This window comes from Carica papaya, chromosome 7, assembly GCF_054855325.1.
Source record: "Carica papaya isolate Zhongbai chromosome 7, ASM5485532v1, whole genome shotgun sequence".
In the NCBI taxonomy this organism is placed as follows: domain Eukaryota; kingdom Viridiplantae; phylum Streptophyta; class Magnoliopsida; order Brassicales; family Caricaceae; genus Carica; species Carica papaya.
Genome location: NC_142315.1, coordinates 3,626,474 through 3,652,001, shown reverse-complemented (window position 1 = coordinate 3,652,001; position 25,528 = coordinate 3,626,474). Strand labels below are relative to the sequence as shown.

At 34.1% G+C, this 25,528-nt stretch overlaps 1 protein-coding gene across 3 annotated transcripts; it reads left to right on the top strand.

Annotated features, from left to right (window-relative positions):
* Positions 1-3,083: 3,083 nt before the first annotated feature.
* Positions 3,084-23,225, top strand: DEG15 (protease-like protein). Of its 3 annotated transcripts, none has more exons than XR_015813024.1 (14): positions 3,084-3,358; positions 3,486-3,532; positions 3,635-3,812; positions 3,896-3,943; positions 4,021-4,077; positions 5,208-5,351; positions 6,115-6,243; positions 6,342-6,445; positions 14,674-14,759; positions 14,849-14,943; positions 15,037-15,781; positions 17,398-17,590; positions 17,758-18,050; positions 22,251-22,342. XR_015813024.1 is itself a non-coding variant. In XM_022055414.2 (14 exons), the coding sequence occupies exons 1-14, from the start codon at positions 3,293-3,295 to the stop codon at positions 23,025-23,027; spliced, it is 2,250 nt and encodes a 749-aa protein (XP_021911106.2). In that variant the 5' UTR covers positions 3,086-3,292; the 3' UTR covers positions 23,028-23,225. The 3 variants fall into 3 exon arrangements, 2 of the variants coding, with proteins under 2 accessions (XP_021911106.2, XP_021911111.2); XM_022055414.2 differs by lacking the exon at positions 17,758-18,050 and adding an exon at positions 22,762-23,225 and having other exon boundaries at positions 3,086-3,358; XM_022055419.2 differs by lacking the exons at positions 3,084-3,358; positions 3,486-3,532; positions 17,758-18,050 and adding an exon at positions 22,762-23,225 and having other exon boundaries at positions 3,794-3,812; positions 5,183-5,351.
* The last annotated feature ends 2,303 nt before the right edge of the window (positions 23,226-25,528 follow it).

Here is a 25,528-nt window from a genome sequence, read left to right as displayed (position 1 = left end):
TGGATCGAGTTTAAATTCGCGGTGAAAGAAAACATCGAGTTATGATAGATTCGATTTTAACTTTCTAAATTCATTTAAATCTAATTCGCTACGTGTGTGTGTATATATATATATATTAAGAAAGATAAATTATGTTAGATTCGGATTGAACTTTTTAAATTTATTTAAATTCAATTCGCTCTATATATATTAAATTAACTCGCGGGTTTTGGTCGACTTACCAATAAATTTAGTATTGTCCGAAAAAAAATATAAAAAAAGAATTGAATCCGCTTTAGATTAAGAACGGTTTTAATTTTACGACATGTTCTGTTCATAATTGGTAAATTTTTATTTTAATTTTCTTTACTTATAAATGTTACTTAAAAATAGAAATTAGGTTGGCCCAAATAAATTATAAAACAAAATTAGGAAATGCATAAACTCACAAACCAAAACAAGAGAAATTCAAATTAAGTGTATGTTATAAATGAGATTGGGAATGGATCCTACAATTGGAATATGACTGTGTTATGTTTGTTTATAAGTATATTTAATACATTTTTAAAAATAACTAACATAAATATAATCACAGGATAACTACTAAATAATTAAATTAACATAATTTTATAATAATTAGCAATTAAATAAATTTGGATTTAATTTATTTGCTAAGTTTGTGAGATAATGTCTATAAAATAATGTGAATGCGTCACCATTAGAAATCAGTTAGTTAGAGAGGAAGTTTCTGCAATAAAATAAATCTTAATTATTATTATTTTTTAATTCTAAACTACAATTTATATATATTATTTTATTTTTATATTTTTTTCATATTTAACTATGCTTTTATATTTCATATTACGTTGATTTATAAGAAAAAAAAAAATTATACCCTTTTATTTGTATTTACTAATAAATTTCTACATTCTCTACATATAGATTTGTAATATGTATATACCTAGACTTGTTACATATATTTATAAATATTATGTTTAGGTTACAACAATTAAATCATAAAATTAATTATGTTTAAAATATTTGTGTTTTCGGATAAATATTTTACATTAATAATAATATATATATTTATGACTGAATATAATATAAAATAATATAGTATGATAATTAATAGTTTTTATAAATAAAGTCTAAAAAATCTTAAATGTAACAATTAAGTTTCTGTATCTATTTCCAAACCATTAAATAAAAAATTCAATCGTGTTTATTATGCATTATAATGACGACAATAACATAATAGTAATTACAATAATAATATAATTATGATAACAGAGATGATAAAAATAATAACAGAACGAACATGACAGTAATATTAATGGACATAACAATTGTATAAAGTAATGAATGGAATGATAATAATATTCATGTCGATAGTAAAGAAACAACGATAATAGTTTGACAATACTAACGATAACAACAGTAGAGACAGTGGTGATGAACTAAATATTACAAGAGTATCGATAACAATAATCGCGGTGATGGTAATAAGGTAATAATCTATTTGACAATAACATCGATAATAATGATCAGTGTAACGTAAAAAGAAATAATTTTGTTTTCTTTCTGTACTTTTTAATCAACCATAGTATTTAAAATTATGATGTTGAGTTATAAATTATTTTTGGCAAGTTATTTTTATTTTTTTATTGTTCCATGGTATTTTGACTAACTCCAATAAGTAAACACACACACCCCCCACCCCCACATACATATAATGATTATTGAGATTATTGTAATAAAACATAATAATTGGGATCGTAATTAGATAATATTTAATTATTTTTTGTGTTAGTTATTACAAACAACAGTAAGAATAATAATAATGACAACAATAATAATATTGACAGTGATGATAACTATATTAGTAGATATATGTATGTCAATAATAACGGCGGTCATGACAATGGTGATGAAATCGATAAAATTATTAATAACAGTGCGTACAATAAGTAAATTGGATAAAACATGAATGGATAATTATTGTTCTATTATATTTTTAATATATTTTCATTAAGAATTTCATGATAATATTAGAATAAAACATTTACTATAAGCTGCTTATTTTGACTATATTCATTATAATTCACTTAGAAATAATAAATGCCTTGTAGATTATGCAATATTAATATGATTGTGATGATAATTATAGTTTGAACCTACTGAACATGACATTCAAACCATATTTACAACATTTTATTCATTAAATAACGACTTTAGAATAGGCCCAAGTACAAATTAGTGGGAAGGTAGTTGCTTGGCAGATGCATGTTTGAGTTTGGCTATTAAAATATGTCGAAAATTAATTAGGTATATATATATATATTTAATTTTTTATAAATATAAATATAATTTTATTTATATTAATATAATAAAATGATCGAACAAGATGATTAGATAACCTATAAATACGATAAAATTTGAAAACTTACTTCAAATTTAAGATGCGTTTGAGTTTGCGTTTTATAAAAATAAATGCATTTGAAATTCAAGTGTGATGACTCCTAATCCAAATGTCATATTAATATCGTCAAACACTTGGCTTGAAAATATTATTAATAGCTAACTAATATTAATATACTTAAAATATGTTACTATATAATATGTAATTTATAATGAATGTTTATTTTACAGAGCATTAGTAATATAATACTATAATAATTTTATGTAAGAATTATATTACTTTAATAAGTTAATTAGATTGATTTGAGACTATTAATATAATAATTTAGTAGATAATTTATTTTAAAATTATAAATTGAAATACAACCAAATTCATTAATTTATAGATTTATTATGCATTCCCAACCTCTTAATATATAATTCAACAATTAATCCTAATACTTTTTATTAAAAATTAAATTGAATTTTTAAATATAATATAATATATTTTAATATTGCATTATATATTTATACCAAATTGAGTAATTTAATTATATATATATATATATATTTTTATCAATTGAACTAATTTCACCATGATTAGCTTTTCGAATATACAGAGCGGGTCGTATATATAATACTTAGTAATCTATTACTTTATAATAAAAAAATATATTTTATGAATATAAATAAATCATTACTCACTTTCAGCGACCGAGAAATCAGGAGCCAACGGGCCTACCTTTAGACAGCTCGTTTTCTTCCTTCATTTATCTTCTAAGCCTCGAGAGCAGCAAAACTTCCAGCTCCTTTCATTAAATCGCAGATTACTCTGTTTTCCCTCCTCCTCCTCTGCAACAAGGAGTCCTTAAACCTGATAACAGTTTCGCTGCAAGCGAATCAAGATTTTTCTACAATGGGTTTGCCCGAAATCGTCGACTTTGCCCGGAATTTTGCTGTCTTGGTCAAAGTTCAGGGCCCTGTAAATCTCTCGCTCTCTCTCTTTTTCTTACATCAATTGTATGCCAAAATATGTCTGTTTTCATGTTAATGCAATTTTTTTCCATCTGGCCATTGACTATGGCGAGTATTGCTTTCATTCCTTTCAGGACCCGAAGGGTCTGAAGATGAGGAAACATGCTTTTCATCAATACCGGTCAGTAAATCCTTGAGTTTTGACTATGTAATCACAACCCTGTGTTTTTTGTTATTTGGTTTTGCGTTTTATTGAGGTTTTCTCTTTATGGGTATTATGTAGTTCTGGCAAAACAACACTTTCAGCTTCTGGGATGCTATTGCCCGATGCTCTTTATAGTTCTGAGGCGGCTAAGCGTGTTTTAAATTGTGATAGCGGTCAGAGTTTGGCCTTGGTTGTGACTGTTGCATCTGTTGTAGAACCTTTTCTGTCTGCGGAGCACAGAGAAAACATGTCTCAGGTAGAAGATGTTGTAGATTGGATTTTAGTTGTATTGTTTATTGATTATGTGAGTACAATGTTGCTGCTACTTTTTTGTTTCAGGGTAACCCACAGTTGATTCCGGGTGCTCGGATTGATATAATGGTGGAGGTATAATATGCTTGCTTTTAAATATTGAAGGTGATTTTTAGGTTTGGGAATGATTAATTAAGTTATCTTTTTTACAGGGAAAAGTGAGTATGGAAGAAGCTCCTTGTTGGATTGCTGCTCAACTCGTGTCACTGGTTAGTATTTACCTTGCCATTTCTCAAGGATTGGAGCATTAAGAGACATTCATTCTTGACTTTCCTTAGCTAAAAATTCAAAGGACAATCAATTAGGATATGAGCTTTAACTTTCACTACAGAAGTGTCAACTGCAGATATTTATTAAAAAAGAAAAAGAACTCTTTGTTAGCTTGTAATGCACTATTTGTCCACAATTGTAACACAAAATCTTATTACTATCTGTGTTGTGGTAGGCTATATGAATTAGTAAGCCACATTTGTTAATGCAAGGTACCTCCACAAATGGCTCTAAATGAGTGGGGATTGTTAATATTTGGAACTGTTGTCTTCTATGTTGCTTGGAGTCTTTGATTTTGGTGACTTGTGTTTGACACAAGGTAGTATATGGTTGGGGATGGGGATCTGTGTTTGACACTTCGTATCCATCTCGGACATTTGTTGGTCAAACTAGCAGTTAGCACATATGATGATATGAAGATGTTGATGAATGCTTTTAGGCTAGAAGATGAAAAAGAATACAAAATGGTTGTGTTGGTTCTTGCATATCTAAAATTGAATATTTTGAATAATAAATATTTAACCAGTCATACATTACTGATTAGTATGAACCTTTTCTTTGTTTAATTTCCACTGCAAATAAGAATATGCTATTTTTTCGTGCTATAGTTTGTATTCTTTATGCATATGATGTCATCTTAGTTTCTAAGAGGCTTATATTAGTTTTATTATATTTTCATATAAATGTAGTCCTTTTGTCTTCATCCAAGATTGGGCTTTTGCTGATCGAGTCCCTTTATCTTTGACTATAACAATTATAAGGTCAAACACGATAACCATATGGGAAATTTGCACCTGAATCCAATCAAGATATTTGGCATCTCATGAGATTCTAGAGTTGATTCAATACTGTCTTTTTGGTGGTGATTCCAGTTTTCATAGAATGACACTCTTCTATTATGAGTGTCTTGCTCTGTAACTTTGTGGAAAATGTTGAAACTTGAAACATTGTGCATATGATACTTTATGATGCATTTCTTTCCTAGTTATGTCTTGAAGTTGTTTCACTTGATAATTAAAGAGCCAAATGCAAACTTGTTTTCAGTGCTGATTAATCAATGTTTACGAAGGTTGATGTCCCTGCATCTTCCCTTGCTCTCCAATCTCTTATTGAAGCTTCTTCAAGCTCACTAGAGCATGGATGGGAGGTCGGTTGGTCATTGGCCTCATATGATAATGATCTGCAGACTTCAATAGACATTATTCGGACTCCGGTGAGTTTGGTATTCTTTCAAAACATATATTTCTCACAGTTAGTGTATTCTAATTTTTGGAAGTATTGAACTATTGTTGGTTCAAATGAAACGATGAATACTGCTGTCCATCTCTGGGAAACTCATATTATCTTAATTTTCTTTTATTTTTGGATAGAAACAGAAATATTATCAAGAATGAGAAGGAGACATACAAATACAGCGGATAAGATATACTACTGAAAGGGATGCTAGTAAAGACAAAATAGTATAAACAGCATAAATAGCAGCACATTGGACTCATATTATCTTTATTATTTCTGCACTATGCATTCTTGGTAACTGCAGGCTGGATATATTGGTTTGTTACTTTATGTACAATTCCATCTTATCAAAAAAAGGCATTGTTATTTGGTTCTCTATGTCCTTTAACAATTAGCTGACCAAAGATATTGTTGATACTCCTGTTGGCATGAATCATCTTTTTGACTCTGGGGCAACCTCCTATAAGCCAGTCATCTCTCTCCTTTCTTTCTTTTTTTTTCTTCTTTAGTAAGTATTTATCTTTGCTTTGTAATTACAAGAATTAAATTTATTTTATTGAAAGAAGTTGAAACCTATCATGACTGGCAGTAAACAAATAGTTTCTATCGAATTCACTTTTAAGCTCTACTTTTTTTAAAAAAGAAAAGCATGCTGCTGAATTTGTCGTAGTATTTTGATTCCTTTTTGAAGTCAAAGATTTTTTCACATATTAAAAACAGTAGTTAAATCAATATTCTAGATTGATCATGAAAGCAAATCTATCATGGAGAGGCAGAGACATTTTTCTTTGAGGGAATCACGCAATCCAAGTGTGATGGGCAGGTCAACTACTAGAGTAGCTGTTCTTGGGTTGTCTTTAGGTTTAGAGGTAAAGTTTTCTTCAGTCTTTTTCATATTAATACACAGTTTAACTGCTGCCACAGTTAACTACATTCTTCAACTATTTTGTCGATTCCTGGGAATCAGGGTCAGCAAAATCTTGCCATATCACCTTTGAATAGAAGTGGAGATTTTCTTCTAGCCGTGGGTTCTCCTTTTGGTGTACTCTCACCAGTGCACTTCTTCAACAGGTAATGCTTTCTACTGCTGTAGTTACATGTAGACTGGAATCTGGGTGGATGATTGATATAAATGATGTGGTGTAAACTGAAGGCACTATTTTCCTCTTGAAATAATCTAGCATTCTATCCTCAGATCTCCTAATGTTGAAATAGGTAGAAGATATTGATTCACAAGGCTGTAGCATCATGACAATGTAATAATTTTTTTCCTTTCTTTTATTTCACCAAATGATTTTTGATCAAAAGAAAGGAAAAAAATTATTACATTGTCATGACGTTACAGCATTGTGAATGATTTTAGAACTTTGGCCAATAAATATGTTATAATTTCTATTTCTACATTCATATATGTTTATAAATAGAACCTATACAAAGGAATGCATTTATATGATAGTCAAACATAAATTAACTAGCTTTTAGGAAACATTTAAACAACTTAAAAAAAATAAACTCATGTCACAATTTCATTATCATTTTCTATACATTGTGATGTACAACAAGATCTTAGTTGAAAAGTTTTATTAAAGAAATTTTGTTGTTGTTGTTATTATTATTGTTATTATTATTATTATTATCTCTAATTCATATGGCCTATTTGGTAAGATTTTAAGTTACTAAAAACTTATGTTGTAGAAGTTTGATGTCCTCCTTTGGTTATTTCAATATTTTATTTATACATTAGTTGCAACTAATGTATATGTAAAGGCAATTATTTGTAAACAATAAGGAAACGAATGATGATGAATTAAGAATTCTTGGGGTTTTATTTCCTGTTATCTCTTTGTTTTTGTTTTTTCCCGCTATTATTTTTCATAATCTATCCCATTCAGTCTACTTCTTTGTATATTTCTTCACCTATCTCCAATTTCTTTGGTCTAACTCTATTTTTCTATTTGTCATTCAGATTTTTCTATTTCTAAATTATTCTGGAATAAAGCAGTCTCAATGCTGGGGGTTGAAGATGTTAATGGTTTTGATATTTTAAAGAATAGATGATTCCAGACCTTGGGTCCTTTGTTATAGGGTTATCCTCTGGTTTCTAGTAAAGTTCTCCTCTGATTTTTTGTTACAAGTCTTAGTGCCTAGCACACCGTACACTTGTGTATCCTCAACATAAGAACTCCCCAAAGGTCTCCTCAATCCTATCTTAGAATACTTAGAGATATGGAACAATAGATTATTACTCTCTCACATAGTTGATTTATAAGTGAAAAATACGCTTAGGACTCGATGGAGAATCAAGAGAATAAGATTTTTTCCCTTTTTTTTTGAAATGTATTTCCTCCAAAAAATTTATGTAAACTTGTAGGAAAGAATTATTTAAATATATGAAAGTTAAAGCTATCCGTTGGAGGCGTTTTGAAGATTGGGTTGGAATGGTGTTATTTAAGAATGCATGAGTTTCTGTGTGCCATGATCTCTCAAATCACATTTACTTTAACAATCAGTCTATTTTAAATCATGTATAATCTTAGACTCGATTGTGAAAATCACATCCTCTAACATATCCAACCTTAATAAAAGCTGTTTAATATTAGAACAGTGTAATCTATGACATAACTTTTGAAAATTACAATTTTTGACATATTAAACGTTAATAAAGATAGTTTAACTTCAAGGTTGTTTGAGTTATGATGTGATATAAAAGAAAACACATGTCTAATTACATTTAACGCTAAAATATCCTCTTTATGTATTATAAAAAGTATTTTAGTGTATCACCTTTTATAATGCACCTGCCACTTAAGGTAATATCCTTTGTTTCAAGAAAGTGATTCCTAAAATCATATCTGCCAACACATTAAATAAAAGTTTTCTTGAAAATTTCATTGTCTTTGAGGTATCTTTGACACAATATTTCAATTTTAAACTTTCACCATTAGTATAGAGCATAATGGATGGAAGTTTCTTGTCCATTGATAATAAGTCTTTCGACCTGGTCCGAGAAGGAAGAAGAATGACGGGATTAAGAGTTAGTGAAAATGGAAGAGGATTTCGCATATCGTTCTCTTTGAATGAGGAAGATGTGATATGGTTGCTAGATGAATTTGAAGATTTTTATTGGTGAAAAGGGAGAAAGACGTGGGGAAGACACACAACAGGCCGACACCATAATCTCTGGATTTCCCTTGGCCAAAATAGAAGGGGGAGATACTTGGTGATGATGGAGGAGAAAGGAAGAGAGGTGAAGTGTATTTTTATTCTGGATGGGGCGGAAGCGGGTGGATGGTGGCGGATAATGAAGTCGGCTTATGAACTCGCAAATAGCCTGATTGTAAACCCAGATAGGAAGCAGGCAGAGGTAGTGGCAGAAGGATTGAGCACAAGAGTGGAAAGAGATGGAGTTGAGCCGAAGATGGAATCCTTTTAGTGCCTCACTACGTGGAGCTGACTTTTTCACGACGGAGGTTAATGAGAAGAAGACCAATGCGGCGGCACTGCAAATAGGGGTGAAGATGAGTACCGGGTAGGGTAGACGTGACCCATTTTGAAAACGGGTTGGGTTGATTTTATTTTTTTTTAAAAGACATAGACTTCAACTAAAATGCAAGAATAAGGCACTGTTTTGAATTAAATGAGAGAGATTGGTCGGGTGTGTTGGGCTTAGGAAGAACGAGAAGATTCAAATCAACTGGACAGAGGCGTTTCACATGGGAGGAAAAGGGAAAGTGGATTGTGGAGGATGGGCTGCAACTTGAGCGGCGTAAGAAGAAAAGCCCGAGAGTGAAATGGCTGTGGAGGCCGGTCTGGAAGAATTTGACTCGAGGTGAATCTCGGTTTTGAAAGAGGGCATGCCCGAAGACTATCAGTGCGAGGGAGAGCAAAGAATGGCCAAAAAAGTGACTGAGGTGCAGATCGAGCCTATTTGTGGCGATTCGGTTAGGAATGAAGGAGAAGATGATGAAGTCTCAGTGAAGATTGATGCTGAAGGTTTGATGGAGGGTTGTAACGGATTGGAGTTAATGGTGAGAGTAGAGGAAGAAGACAGAAGCAATGGCAGCAGAGAATCGGAGTTGGCTATGGTCCTAGTGGAGGAGAAAATTTCGAAAGCAATTTCAATGGATGGAGACGGAATGAATCTAGTATAGAGAGGGCTCGGGGCATGGAGGGAGATGAGGAAGAATGTAGATTTGTAGGGTTGTTGCATTACGTCTGACGTGTTAGTAGGAAGTTCCTAGTTACTTTTGAGGGAATTGAAGAACAAGTATGTATTTTGTTTGCTGAAATTGAAAAGAGGAGGATAATGAAGGAAAAAGGGGAAAACTTGGCAATGAGGGTTAGGAAGAGATAGGATGAAGACACTCCTAAGGAATTGAAGAGACTGTGGTCCGCCATTAATTATGACTGCTGGAGGAAGGAAATGAAGATGATAGGGGGCATTAATGAGAAATTTTGATTGTTGGTAAAATTATATCATGGAATGTGAGGGGTCCAAATGATAAGGAAAAAAAACTAGTTATCCAGGGATGTATGAATAGATGGAAGCCGAATATTATATGTATATGGGAATAAAATAAAAAATGGAAACATGTACTGATAGAGATTTGAAAAGTATTTGGAGCATGAAAGATGTGGGATGACATTATATTCCTACAAGATGTATGACTAGAGGTATTATTGTTTTGTGCAGGGAGGAGAGTGTCAGATATAAGGAGGTGGTGAAGGGGCTATTATGTGTTTTTCAGAATTGTTAGGGGGGGATGGTGACGTGAGCAAGGAGAGGGAAAAGAATTTCTTTAAAGGGAGAATCAGCTAATATGAAAGATTTCTTCCTAAACCATGTGATATCTTAAAGGAAGAGAAAATTAAATCTCATTCTTTAAAAAACTAAATCCCACGATTTAGGAAAAATATGAGTGACCTCTTTGCTCATTTGATGACCAATCTTAATTAACCATATTTATTTTCCCTAAGTCTTTCACAATTAATTAAAATATTCTCATTTAAAAAGATAATATCCTATATAGACTATTCTAGTCAAAGTTTTATTAATTTTCATTATTTTATCATTTAAGATAACATTTAATTTTCTTATAATTTTTACCATTAATTTAGAAGATTTATTTTCTTATAATGCGTATGACTTACTTTATAAATAGATTTTCAATTCACAATTATAATCATTCAAGTTTGAAGATAATAAAATTATGAAGTTTTAGTTTTCAACTAATTAGCTTTCATCAACCTTTTTGTTGAGTGAGAATTGATTTAACTTATTAAGATAAGTTCTTGTGACGTTTTATCAATCCCTATTGAATTGATTTCACTTATCAAGATTCTACGTTGCGGCATTTAATCATTTCAAATAATCATCTTGATTACCTTGGTTGACATTCACGTGTTGAATGTAGGTTAAGTAAGGAGGATTTGTTGAGGATTTTATGATTCTGAATAACTGATGTTATATGCGGAGTTTTTGATCAAGTTAGTTGATCCTGAGTTTCGTATCAGATGAAGTGGGTGTTCACAGGGGTGTATTGTAGGGGGAATATTACTGAGAAGAATATATTATGGAGGGAGTTGGTGTAAGTAGGGATAGGGTGGCACTTGAGTAGTGGGAGGGGATTTTAATATGGTGTTAAGGAGAAATGAAAGATCTGGTGATAATTTCTCTACTACTTGGACTAATGAATTTAAGGATGTCCTTGATAATCTAGATATGGTGGATTTGCCTTTGGTGGGGGACAATGAACATGGATAAATCAGAGGAGCAGACCCTCATGTTTACAAATTGATCGGTTTTTAATCTCATTTATTCTTCTTTCACATCTTGCAGGTATTTGCCAGAAAATACTACAAAGAACAAGTTCTGATCATTTCCAATATGTCTAGAAGCGGATGGAATACAATGGGGACCCACCCCTTTAAGATTGGATAATAAATAGTTGAGGGTAGAAAAGTTTCAGGATATGATTGAAGAAAAGTGGAGAGAAACAATGGTCTAGGGGAAGGCAAGTTACATAATATCCTGCAAAATGAAAGTTTTGAAAGAGGCTATTAGAAAATGGACAACGGAGGAAAAAGAGAAAGAAAATGAGGCAATAGAGAACGTATTAAAAAGTATTGAAGACCTTGATACAAGGGAAGGAGAAGAGGGACTATCTATGGATGAGGCGGAGAGAAGAGAAGCATTGAAAGTAGATCTGGCCCGCAATCTCAACCTGGAGGAGATTAGTTGGAGGTGGAAATCTAGAGAAAAATGGTTAAAAGAGGGTGACAAAAACACCAAGTATTTCCATTGTTTGGGTAGTCACAAGAGAATGTGCAATTATATAGAAGAAATAACTATTGATGAAAAACAGGTTAGAGGCAATGATTGCATGAGAAATGAAGTAAAAAATTATTTTTACCGATTGTATAAGGAAGATGTTGAGAGAAGACCTCGCCTAGATGGAACGGGAGTTACTGAGGACGAGATATTTGAAGAACATAGAGGTTGTAATGGGGACAAAGCCCCAAGTCTGGATGGTTTCAACACGAGTTTTCTACAAGAATTTTGGCATGCCATTGAAAGGGAAATGGTGGAGTTGTTTAGGGAGATACATGAGTCCAAAACTTTTGTAAAATCCTTGAACACAACATTCTAAGTACTTATTGCCAAAAGAGAAGGTGCAAACAATATAAAAGATTTCAGATCTATAAGTTCAGTAGTTTGTATATACAAACTAATACCAGAAGTTTTGCGAGAAGACTATCTAGGGTGCTTAGGGAAGTGATTGGGGAGTGTCAGCATGTTTTTGTTGAAGGTAGACAGATCTTGGATGCAGTTATGGTGACAAATGAAGTTGTGGACGCGCTGGTGGGAGGCAAGAGGGAAGGGCTACTTTGTAAAGTAGATATAGAAAAAGTGTATGATCATGTGAGTTGGGAATTTGCGGACTATATGTTGGAGAAAATGGGGTTTGGACATAAGTGGAGGAGATTGATGTACTGGTACGTATCTACTACTTATTTTGCTGTTTTAGTTAATAGGGGACATTCTTTAAGGTATCCAGAGGTCTATGATAGGGCGACTCATTGTCTCCTCTTTTATATATCATTATGATGGAAGCTCTCAACGACTTATTGGAGAAGGCTAAGGCGTTGAGTTTCTGAGGGGTGTTGAGGTGGAAAGAGGTGACCACGAGATCCAGATCTCACATCTTTTCTCTGCGGATGACACACTCATCTTTTATCAACCGGAGGAGAAGAGGCTTTTGAAGTTAAGGTGTGTATTTCTATGCTTCCAAGCTGTTTCGGGTCTTAACGTTTCCCTGAAAATGTCTGAATTGGTAAGAATTGGTGATAAGAGAGGCGCAGAGTAGCTTGCAGGAGTGTTGGGGTGTAAGGCAATTAATCTACCAATCAAATATCTTGGTGTACCACTGGGGGTTAAATATAAAGATGTAAGAACATGAGAACCTATAATTGAATTATTTGAGACAAGACTTGCTGGATGAAAGAGAAATGTTCTTAAGGGAGATAGGTTAACCTTAATAAAAAACACGTTAACCAATTTCTCCATCTATTTCTTGTCTACATTAGCGATACCAGTGAAAATTGCAGGAAGATTGGAAGCTATACGAGTTGATATCTGTGGGGTGATGAGGAAGAAAAAAGGAGATGTCATCTTGTGACGTGTGAGAACGTAAAACTACTTGTTTTACGTCATAGAGAAGGGTTGTAAATGCGAATAGGAATTTAAATGATTGGGGAATTGAAGAATATGAAGCATTGCTACAACTTCTCGCCACAGTGCATGTTAATGACGACAGGGACTTAATTATGTGAAAACTATATCAGGAGGAGAACTTCATTGTTACGTCTTACTACAATTACTTGGTGGGGAGAGAGCAGGAAGGTGTTTCCAGTTTCTTGGTGTACCAGATTTGGAGGACAAGGGCACCTCCTAGGGTTGCTTTTTTGCTTGGGAGGCGTGTCGTGAATGCATTCTAGTAATTGATAAGCTAATGGCTAGAGGAAAAATTATGGTGAATGGATGTTATTTGTGCAAGAAAGCAGCTAAATCTTGTAATCATATTCTTCTTTGGTGTCCAATGGCTTATGAACCTTGGACGATGATCTATTGGCTGCTTGGAATTAATTGAGCTATTGGGGTTTTGTAAAGGAAGAGATTTGAGCTTGAGAAGGTTTATGTAAGAAAAGACAATTTGTAAAGCTTATACCCCTTACTATTATTTGGGTGATCTGGAAAGAAGCAAACAATAGACCTTTTGAAGATATTGAGAGGGGGATCTCTAAGATCAGAAATAGGTGGTTTCATTTTTTTGGGTCCTTGATTTTAGGGCATGATGTATACAAGGTGGAGGATTCTGGGAATATTATAGATATATTAACTAAACTGTAAATTTTTGTAAATGAGTGGTACCCTATCGGTACCTTTGTGAAGAATATTTTTCATACTTTTTATTTTTAAAAAAAATATAAACACATTTTTCAAAGAGATTGTTATGACTGAAAAAGTCAAAAGGAAAATCACTTAAGTCAACCATGAGTTATCTAATTTACATAGAAGATTTTTTTATAGATAAAAGATAAACAAATGCTAAAGGAGATTTACACTTTGTTGTTAATGTGTTTCTCTTCTTGTTGATACCCTTGTAGTTTTTCATAATTCGTTCCATTTTCTTGAGTCACACCATGTTTGGTAGCTTAAAACTTAATTAGCATCATTAATACGAAAATATTCATCAAAATCAATTAATTTTATTCACCAGATACTTTCTTCAATAAGAAAAAAACAAGTTGTTGATGGGAAGACTTGTCTTGTGTCTTGGAGATAGCTGTAGGTTAAGCCATATCAACTGAAAATATGAGTAAAAATGGATTGTGAAATAATTCAAAGAAGAGATGGCATCCATAAGATTCAATTTGAGAAGATTGTATCATCTGTAATATTTTTTGATATAGAATCTTGAACACGTAACATTCCAGCAGCTAAGTGTCATTAGGACTTGCAAGGAAATAAGTTATACAGCTCTGATTTTAGATTTTATTTAGTTGGGACATTATTGTTGTTACACAGCCACATTGGCAGCAATTCTCTCTCTGCCTAAGTATAAGCAATGGGTAGTTCAAAACTGAAACTGTTGATCCTTTAGATTTAACATTTCATTCCTTCGAAGTCAAACTATTAGCTATGTTTTCTCTGTGATTCATTTGGTAAATAGTTTCACTCTTTTCTGTAGCTTTCTCCTTCAGTGCTTTAAACTGCTATTTTTAACTGCTTGGACCAGCATGTCAGCAGGATCTATTGCCAACTGCTATCCACCTGGATCATCAAAGGGATCATTGTTGATGGCTGACATACGCTGTCTACCTGGTGCGAGCAATTCTTTGTAGTTTTATAACTGTGCTTCATTGAAATTTGATGCAACTGCAAACTGTTTATGCTTTCAAATTGTCATTCAGGAATGGAAGGTTGTCCAGTTTTTGGTGAACACGCACAATTTGTTGGTATTTTGGTTAGACCATTAAGGCATAAGAATGATGGTGCTGAAATTCAGGTAGATTGCTGTGCTTATTCTATTTTTTTTCTTAACATAATTTAACTTTTTAATTGTCAATGCATCATACAAAACTGTAGCCTTGGGTAACAGCTGGTGATTCCGTGGGAAGCCATTGCAACTGCTTGCAGTGACTTGCTGCTGAAGGAGCCTCAAAATGCAGAAAATGGGATCCATATTAACGAGGGAAACTTAAATGGTGTAGGGAACAAAATTTTGTCTAACAGCCTTGACGCAATGGGACCTTGCTATTATAAGTATGGGCATTCTGATGCTTGTTTCCACCCAGATCTGCCAGTTGAGAAGGCAATGGCATCTATCTGTCTTATTACCATTAATGATGGTGTGTGGGCATCCGGTGTTGTAGTCAATGATCAAGGGCTTATACTTACAAATGCTCACCTGCTAGAACCATGGAGATTTGGAAAAACAACAGTTAGTGGTAGACAAAACGGAAACAATCCCGAGGCACTTTCCTTCCAGTCTGAGGGATCTTCTCCTGGAAATTTTGGGATTGACAGCTACCAGAAGGGTCTGGAATTTCCAAAGAAAGAAGTAAAGAATGCTGGTTTTTCTATGGCTGATGGTCATGGAGAACATAAAATCAATAACTTTTACAGTGCTTACAGAAAAATACGCGTTCGTTTAGATCATCAGAATCCTTGGATTTGGTGTGATGCTAAAGTAGTATATATTTCTAAAGGACCTCTGGATGTTGCGTTACTCCAGCTTGAGCATGTTCCTCATCAGCTTTCTCCTATTACTACAAATTTTGAGCATCCTTCTTTAGGATCAAAGGCATATATTATTGGGCACGGATTGTTTGGACCAAGATGTGGTAAGTCCTTCGCGCTTCATATTTTTGTTTTGGCTTTTTTTAATGTCATATATATACATATATTAGAAAATGAATAATATTATTAGAGAGGAAAAGAAGGATACAAGAGAGGAGGACTAGTCCCTTCTCTGTTTCAGAAGAAAAAAGTAAAAAAAAAAAAAAAGAAACTAGAAAGGTCTGGGCTAAAAAATAATTTTTTTTTTTTTTTTTTAATAAAAAGTTAAGAAGTATATATTCACAAGACACCGAAAAAAGGGGTACCACCTATATACAATTGTTTACATTTTAGTTAGGGTATCAATGACAAACCTAAAATCTTCATCTCTAACAATGTCACGTCCCATGAACATAGACCCAAAAACATGAAATCGCCTATCTCTTAATTTATACATCGGGTTTTCTTTTCCATCAAAGACCCTAAGATTTCTTTCTTTCCAAATAACCCATAACACGGTTAGAGAAAATTCTATGAAGAATTACCTGCCAAACTTTCTATATCTTTATATAGGCCATGGACCTTGGACCAAAGAGCCACCAAAAAAGTCGATCTATACAAAAGAGCAAATAAGGAGAGAAGTGATCCTTAAAGAATCACTGAATTCCTCACTAGCTACAACCTCCTCAACTCAACAAACTATGCTGCTATAGAACAAACTATCTTGTTCTTTTATCCAACACCACGAAGAGAAGAAATAACACAATCGTAAGTTAGGTTATGGTTTAAAAAGGCAAGGCAAGATTTGCAGGGAAAAATGGTTAAGTCTTGTATTTTTTTTTTTAAAAAGGCCGGGTCTGTACTCTATGATCAGGTCTTGAAGCAAAAAAGAACTGAATGAAGAAATTGAATCAAAGAGAGTGTATCAACAGCTTCATGATCTTTTAGGTTTCTGTGGAAGAACATATTCCAATGAATAGTAGAATGTAGGAGTGTTATGGTGATGAGATGGTTATAAAGAAGAGGAAGCAGGGTGACTGCAGGAAGATAACCAATCCAAGGTTTCTTCCAAACAAAATGCGGATCGCCCACTCTCAACTTGGTGCTATATGCAAAAAATATTATTCTAATATGCTTTTATACATGTTGTATGGGTTTTGTTTAGGCATAGGCCACGGAAGTTCGCACACCTATATATGCATGTATTTAGGTGTTGGTTTATATTTTTCTGCTTATTAAGCCCTGTGCAGTAGAAAATAGAGAACCTTTTTGGACATTTAGTGGCTTCTGCAGTTCTGGTGGAGTTTAACATATATTCTTTTTATGGATACCAAAAATTTATAAATGCTCTTAGCCTTTTGGACATTTAAGTTGTTTACTGCATAAAATGAGTCTGTTGAATCTCGTAACTGTTCGACTTAGTTAATAAGATGTTTGGTCTGGTAGCTGATATAAATACCTCGTAGGAATGCAACTTCTTCCTGATGCTATTTGGTAAAGTTCAACACTTTCTATAGCATTTTCCTATGTATTTAACTATTACAATTAATGGCAGAAAGTGGCCATCTGTCTGTGCTGGAGTTGCAAAGTCAACCTCTAGAGTAAATTACAGAGAGTGGCTACTTCTCACAATTTTCTTTCTTCATTTATTAAAATTCTGCTTCTACATTGAACTGTACAGGATTTTCTCCATCTGTTTGCTCTGGGGTTGTGGCAAAGATAATAAAAGCAAAGATGCCTCCGTTTTATCAGTCCATCCTAAAAAGAGGTTTAGAGCTTCCTGCAATGCTTGAAACAACAGCTGCTGTCCATCCAGGTGGTAGTGGTGGTGCTGTTGTCAATTCAAATGGTCATATGATCGCACTTGTTACCAGGTACAAACAATCTATCTTTTGCAAAAATATGTCAGTTTTGCTGTGCCAGTTGTTGCTTAGATGAATGCTGTGTGTGTGTTTGTGTGTCTGTTTATTTATGTATATTATAATCAGTTTGCAAGAAACGCGCTTACAAGCTGCCTACAAAATACTCTACTATTTGAAAGGTACCCTAGGGAGGGGAATGATGTTCTGAAGAAACAATGGGCTGCTTCTTGAAGCATACACTTTACAGGATACAGACTATGCCGGATCATTAGTTGACATGAGATTCATGTTTGGATATTGTACCTTTCTTGGAGGGGATCTTGTGACTTGGAGAACTAAGAAGCAGATTGTGGTAACTCGATCTAGTACAGAGTTAGAGTTCTGGTTTGGCTTAGGAGACGTGTGAGCTCTTAAGATGATTTTGGAAAACTTGAGATTTAGTGAAATGACCCTATGAGACTCTATTGCAACAGTAAGTCAGCAATCAGTATCTCACAATTTATTAGAACATGATAGAAGTAAGCTCATTGAAATAGATAGATGTTTCATTAAAGGAAAACTTAATAGTGAGTTGATATATATTCCAATATGCCCACTACTTTATAACTTGCTGACATATTGATCGAAGATTGAGTAATCTTATATTTCATACGATTATTACTAAGCTGGAAATGGAGAACATCTATTCACCAATTTGAGGGGAGTGTAAGAAATATACATTAGAGTTACACTAGGGTAAAAGACATATTAATAATATATCCTGATTTTTATGATGTTTATAAGTAATATTGTTTCCTTATATTGTGTCAGGATATAAAGGATAAAAAAGAAAATTTACAAAAAGGGTAAATTAGTTTTTTACGTGTACCAATTAGGATTAGGGTTCAACCCTAACTATTATTTTCATCTGCACAGTTGTTGCAACCTGAAATGGCCGTGCGATTTTGGCCGAAAAATCGTTTGCTTTAAAGTCTATAAATGACTCAATATCTATGCTTGTAATCATCAACGAAGAAATAGAATTACCTCTCAGATTTCTCTTCTTTGTTTTTCCTCTCTTTCTTCTTCTTCCTCTTCTTTTTCTCAAGTTCAATCACTATGTCTAAGAGTGCTAATAAGATGGTATCAGAGCTGGGGCTGGCCAAATCCTTCGTCAGTGTCAATTTGCTTCCTAGATCCAAGGGAAAGGCGGTGTTCGTGGCGGAACAAGTGGAGCTGACGGTGAAGGAGCTGGACTAGCTGTTGGCCAACCTCGTGGTTGAAGTTCGTGAGAACCAAAAATCTTAACAGCAATTTAAGATTTTGGTGGATTGTTGTGCGGCGGTGTACCGCAACAGGCGATGACAAGCTCTGGGCTGCCGACTTCAGCTGTTGGGAGCGAGCAGTAGGGTGTCCTGTTGACTCCCTGCGTGCACAAAGAAAAAGAAGTGAATAAAGGATTTTCTGGGATTGAAAACCCTAAAACCGGCTTGATTGGTTCTAAGGGTAAGAAATGTGATCTGGACCCATTGGACCAGACTGACCTGGTTTGTTTCCTGAATCAAATTAAACCCCCAATTTCACTATAAATCGGATTGGTTCACCCCTCTTTGGTCAATTGTCCAGCCTGCCCAAAGTAGAAATTCAACTTTTTGATGGAATTGATCATGTGCCTGGATCCGGAGATGCGATAAATATTTTTTGGTGCACGAAACAACAGACTAACAAAAGGTAGAGGTTGCCTCACTTTTTCTAAGCTATATAGCTTTGGTATTAGGGATTGTTGGCAAAAGTGGAAAAGCTTAAATGAAGTTTTTTTATAGAAAAACTTTGTCAAAGATTTGGAGTATTAAGAATGTTTCAAACAATCACATTTAATGAATGTCGACAATCCCACTCTTTCCGAAATTTCTTTTATTTTCAGTTTTCTTAGCGGGCTCAAACCAAAACCACAACCAATGATAAGACTGCTTAATCCATACTCGCTTAACTAAGACTTTGAACAAATCTTGCTATAAGAACAATCTATGATAGAAATGTCCCAAAATTCATATTTTTCTAGGAAAATTGTCCAATTTTTTGAAGGATCCAAAATAAAAAATTATAAACAACTCTCCCGGACTGTTGGAAGAGAGACAGAATTGAGAAGAGTAACAACTACTTGCTATAAGTATGGAGACTGATATTTCGCAGGACACTGTTGTTTAAGTAAAACGGTAACAATCTTAGAGGAGATTGTTACGGAAGGAACTCTTGAAGAAAAAATTTCCACAACTCAACCTCGAGGATGAGGTTGATGCTCAAGGGGAGGATAGTGTTCAGGTACAAAAGGTAAAAAGAAAAATTCACAAAAAAGTAAATTAGTCTTTTGCGTGTACTAATTAGGGTTAGGGTTTCAACTCTAACTGTTATCTTCATCCGTAGCGGTTGCTGCAACACGAAAAAATTGCCTGATTCAGGCCTTAAAAATTGTTTGCGTTTGTTGCTTTAAAGCCTATAAAAGACTCAATCTCTCTACTTGTAATCATCAATGTTGATTAGAATATTTTACTATTCAATTAGTTGAGATGACATGATTAGAATTCTATTAAAATGGTAATCTTATGTAATTAGAATTCTAATAGAATAATAATTTCCTTATCTGCAGGTTAAGAATTTTGTAAGTATCTTAAGTGTAACAATATAAAGAGTGTGAAAAATAAAAAGTGTGAAGGTGAAGAGAAGATTGCAAGACTGGGAAATTGATGAATACAACAACTTGCTTTTGTCTCTGACAGAAATTTGAATATAGAAAATGATAAAAGAATATGGAAGCTTGATGAACAGAAAAGTTTCTTGGTGAAATCTTTATATAGCTGTCTGATTAAGAAGGATAACAGCCGCAACATGTCTGCTCCTTATAAGTAAATTTAGAAATCTAAAGTCCCTCCTACAATGACTTTTTTTGCATGGGAGGCGACCAATGAATGTATTTTGACCCTGGATATGCTGTTTAATAGATACTATTTATGTCATACTGCTGAGGAATCGTGCAACTACTTATTATTATTTTGCCCAGTGACATACAACCTTTGGATCTCTATTTTTGGGCTGTTGGGGTTAAATTGGGTCATGACTGGGAGTATTTGTAATGAGTTGTGAGCGTGGATGGGCATTTGTAAAAAGAAACATCAATTGTTCCTTATTTCACTTACAATTCTTTGGGTAGTGTGGAAGAAAATGAATGGAAGAGTTTTTGAGGGTATAAAGACTAACTTTACATCAATTAGAGATAGATGGATGTATACTTTTAACTCTATTTTGTTGGGTCATGACATCAGAGACGTGAGATTTTGGTGCTCCCATCGACCGCTTAATTGACATGTAACTAGTTTGTATTTGGATGGTACCCTGTTGGTATCTTGTGCATAATAATATTTTGCTTTTATTTCAAAAAAAATTGTAGGGGTTTTTTCCAAAATCTAAAATAGCAAAATAGGTTGCGTTGGTATTCATCTATCAAGATCTAATCTCACTCCTACACCAGACGGAGTCACAGCCTCACTGCCAGCCTGCCCCTCGATTGAGGTGATCCCAGAGTATGTGAGCCGCATGTGCTGCCGTTGGCCACCACGCCTGCTGCGAGACTCATAAGAAATCATCACATTACCATGCGGATGCTCAGATCCGGCATGGATTTGGTGAAAACGCGTCGAAAAGTGCCCACAAAAGCTGCGGATCTGATTTTGCACAACTGGCGACCACCACGCCTGGTTCGTCTTCTCCGGCCAGATCTGGCCTTCTTCCGCTCGCAAAACTGGTCGGCTTCCTGCCGCAGTGCCGTGCACCAACAAATCTGGTTGGCACTGAACGGATCTTCTCCTGCTGCGAACCGATTTCCTTCGCACAGATCTGGATGCAAAACGCTGACCTTCTGTTTTCTGATCGTCCATTGGCGCACCTCTCTTGGTTTCGCTATCCAGCTTCTCCGCGCGCGAGTCATTCCAATCGACCTTCTCTAATCCTTTTTCCAACTCCTCTGTGTGCGGCCACCTTTGGTTTCGCAATACCGACGCCGATCCAGTTCTTTTGCTGCGAGTCGCTACGACCCGCCTTCTCTGATCCTTTTTCTGCCTCCTCTGTACGCGCCCACCTTTGGTTTCGTGATATCAACGCAGATCCGGTTCCTCCGTGCGACTACTGCTGACTAAATAGTTTATTTTTTCCGGTCACTGACTTTGGGCTTGTAGCATATTTCCCTTATTGACCTAATCCTGTTGTTTCTAACTCCTTAGGTATTGGGTAGAAGCTTTGTTCTATCCCTGTGAGATTAACTATTGGATGTTGTTCTTTCTCTTTTATTTAAATCATGACAAAAGCAATAAACTTTTTCAGAGCTTGATTTGCAAGTTAGGCATGCATAATATCTTTACACCAACTTAAGGAAAGATGTTGAATAAGATATTTTATTATTTAATTAGTTAAAATGATATAATTAAAATTCAATTAAAATAGTAATCTCATGTAATTAGAATTCTTCATCCTCTTCTTTTTTTCAAGTTTAGTCACCATGTCTTAGGGTGCTGACATATTGTTACTATCTATTTGTTTATATAGGGCCGTAATATTCAATGAAATAAACATATTCATTCTTTCACATGCTTCAAAGGTTTCTAGTTGAAATTATATTTAATTAGGTGTGTTTTCATTGCAGCAATGCGAGGCATGGTGGAGGAACGATTATACCAAACCTGAACTTCAGCATTCCTTGTGCAGTTCTGGCACCTATCTTCGAGTTTGCAAGAGGTTGGTAAAACTACAGTAATGCCTTTTTGTCTCGTTATGAGTAATTCAGCATGTTCACGATCTATAGCTTAAATTTATTGGTTACTACAGTAATTACAACAAAATAGGAAGCACCAATTTAGAAGTTTTCTTTCTTGGCTTCCTTTACTTTTTCTATGGTCTTGCTCTGGATCTCTTTATTGGATTTGTGGTTATGTCACCTAGGAGAAATCTCAATTATCTCCCATTAAGAGTTTGAAATTATCAATGTATGAGATGTGATTCAATTTCAAATGTGAAATAAAATGTCGTATCAATTTCATGTCGCTTGTAGATGGGTTTTGCAGCATTGACTTCTATTTTTGGTTACTTCATTTAATTATATTTGTTAGAGCTGATAAATCTTCTCTTTTTGTTTTGTTCCTTTCTCCTCCAAACAGACATGTCAGACCTGTCACTTCTTCAAAATCTTGATCAGCCAAATAAACACCTTTCTTCAATATGGGCATTGATGCCACCACTATCTTCCAAGCCAAAATCTCCATCACCTAACTTGCCAGAGTCTTTGATGGAAGATCATAAGAAAGAAGGTAGGGGTTCCCGTTTTTCAAAATTCATAGCTGAAAGGCATGAGATCTTGAAAGGGTCATCTCCATTTGGCAAGGCAGAAGGGTTCTCTAATGTGCATTTACCTAGTAAGTTATAGCCCTGCATTTTTTTCTTTCATAGAGTATCAGGTATCAGCAGAATAATTGGAATCAGTTTTCTGAAATGCCATTTACTGGATAGAGTTGGGGTTGTGGGAGAAAAGAGTATGCTTTCTTGGAAAATTGTAGTATGTAATCTGTATAATAATGAAGATCAAAAGGCAATGAATTTAAAAAGAACAATATTGTTTCCTTCAGCACTGTATGATAATTCTTTACTTCAATTGCATCCTGTTCTATTTTGATGACTTTTTATACAAAAAAGTATCGAAATAAAACTTTATTTATGAGATGATAAAGAGATATCTGAGGTCGTGTTCTTTTTCCATTGTAGGCCAAGCAATAGTAAGTTTCATAGCACATTCTTTGCACTCCTATATTCATCGTCATATTCATCATTTAAACCTAATGCTGTTTAGTTATCACATTAATAGTTTTCTTCTGGTTGGTAATTGATATGTATTACAAATGGTTTTTATTAATAAAGCTTTTCTTTTTTTTTCATCTATAAAGTGATTAAGAGTGCTAAAATGTTTTCAAAAAGGATGTGGAGATAATGTGTAGTTTAAAAAAGAGTAAATTGTAATTTCTCCCTGAGTTCGTTCTGTTATTGTTCTGCAGAACAGGAATTTCTTACTATTACGAGATATTCATGTGTAGTTTAAAGAATAGTCTATTGTGTACTGTTCCAAATATTTAACTTAAGAGCTATTAAAATAAGTTCATTATTGATTTAGGAATTTTCTCTAGTAGAAGTCTTTATTATTTTTTTATGAAGAATTCTAGCCATATTAGACTCTCTAACAACCACATGTCCATGAGTGGTTCATCATTATTTTTTAAGTTGTTTATGGATAAAATTATTGATTTTCTCATTGAATTGAGAGTTTAACAATTCCGTGATTGTGTTTGTGATAAATCTGTAGTTGTGGTTGTTATTGATTTCTATGGTTAAAGATAGAATTTAGTTTTTTTTAAGCATTTTCTAGTTTTGTAAATTTCATTCCTTTGTGCTACATCTACTATGCAAAAAGCCTCCTATTTCAAAACTTAAACAAGAAATAATCTTCAATCAGCTGTAGAAGAGGATTCAAAAGCTTGCTTTCATGGGTATCTGGTGAACTGCAGTGGTGGCTAACGAAGAAAGGGAAATATTTAATCACATTCATGCTAGAGGATAGATGAGAAGTAAATTCAGGAAACTCGGATTTGATTTTCGAAAAAACAAGTATCATGCTAGCAATGAGGTTTGACTTAGTGAGGAAAAGATCTCATTAGAGAAAGTAGTAATGACTAGTTAGAAATTGTTAGGGAGTAAATTTCTCTTAATTTTGGTTCACTAAAGTGGGTTTAGGAATTTTTTTTTTAATCAAGAAGACTAAGAACATTCAAAAACTAGTAGTGCATATGTGTTCGATAGAATTAAAAAATCTAAGAGGAGTATTTTTCAGAAGATGAGAGGATGACCTAGGAAGCAAAGCTCTTCACTCAACTGATGCAACCAGTTGAAAAGATAAAGAATCCATTGGAATCTGTATCCCAAGCCCAAGCTAATAGCTTAAGAGGTAGGAACACTACCAGGTTGAGATTGATAGTGATTGCTGAGAATTGTGAAAGTGAAAACGCTCTTCCACTTCAAACTTTTAAATGGTCCAGAGAAAAGGAAAAGAAGTCCTGGAGTCTAGCTGTGACAAGGGGAAAACATAGGAGATTATTGTTGGTTTAGTCGTTGTTATATTAGCTCTAAGGATAACAAGATAAATCTTAACACGCCTTGTTATGCTTGCTGGAAAGCAATCTGTTTCAGAAAGGGGGACAAGTGATATCTCTGAGGATAACAGTGACGGAGGTGAAAATGATAGTTCCTAGGGTAGCATTCAAGACCCTCTCTTAGATATCCAATTTTTGATTTGGAGTTGATGATTTCACAGTTAGGCTTGCTGTGGATGATCTTTTGTTAGTAACAAGGTGAAGATGAGGACGACTTGGAGGAAGTGCATGAAGATATTAGTTTTGTAAATGAGACTTTTCTCGTTATCAGGATACTCTTTCTAGTCAACCAACTCCTAGAAGGTGAAGAAAATATTAGGCCTGAGAGGGAACAGAGTTGGAGAGCTTTGTTTAGAATTTACATTGGAGCAGAACCATAATCTTATACTGGGAATGAAATCTTCAATTTTGGCAATTTCTCTTCCTCTCTTATCCAAATTGTTTTTTGTATCGAATTCTCATATTTTGACATTTGATAACTTTTTTCAGGTTGAGACCAAAATGATGGTAGCTTTAATAGAGGAATTCTCCCAACTCTTAACTAATAATCTAATTATGTCAATCCCCGAATGTTGTAAACTTCTCAAAGTGTTCATAAATCCTTCCAGATGGATGCTTGACTTTATGTTAGTGGATCCTTCAGGTAAGGAAGGGAAATCAGAGATTTCGCCCAAAGACTAGCATCAGGAAGAGAAACTCTGAACCAAAGTTAGAAATTAAAAGGTTAAGC

Bases quoted from the DNA above. Each gene is read 5' to 3' on its own strand.
- DEG15 (XM_022055414.2), top strand. From the start codon at position 3,293: ATGGGTTTGCCCGAAATCGTCGACTTTGCCCGGAATTTTGCTGTCTTG. The intron at 6,446-14,673 runs GTAATGCTTTCT...TGCTTGGACCAG, and splicing joins CCAGTGCACTTCTTCAACAG to CATGTCAGCAGGATCTATTG. The intron at 17,591-22,250 runs GTACAAACAATC...TTTTCATTGCAG, and splicing joins ATGATCGCACTTGTTACCAG to CAATGCGAGGCATGGTGGAG.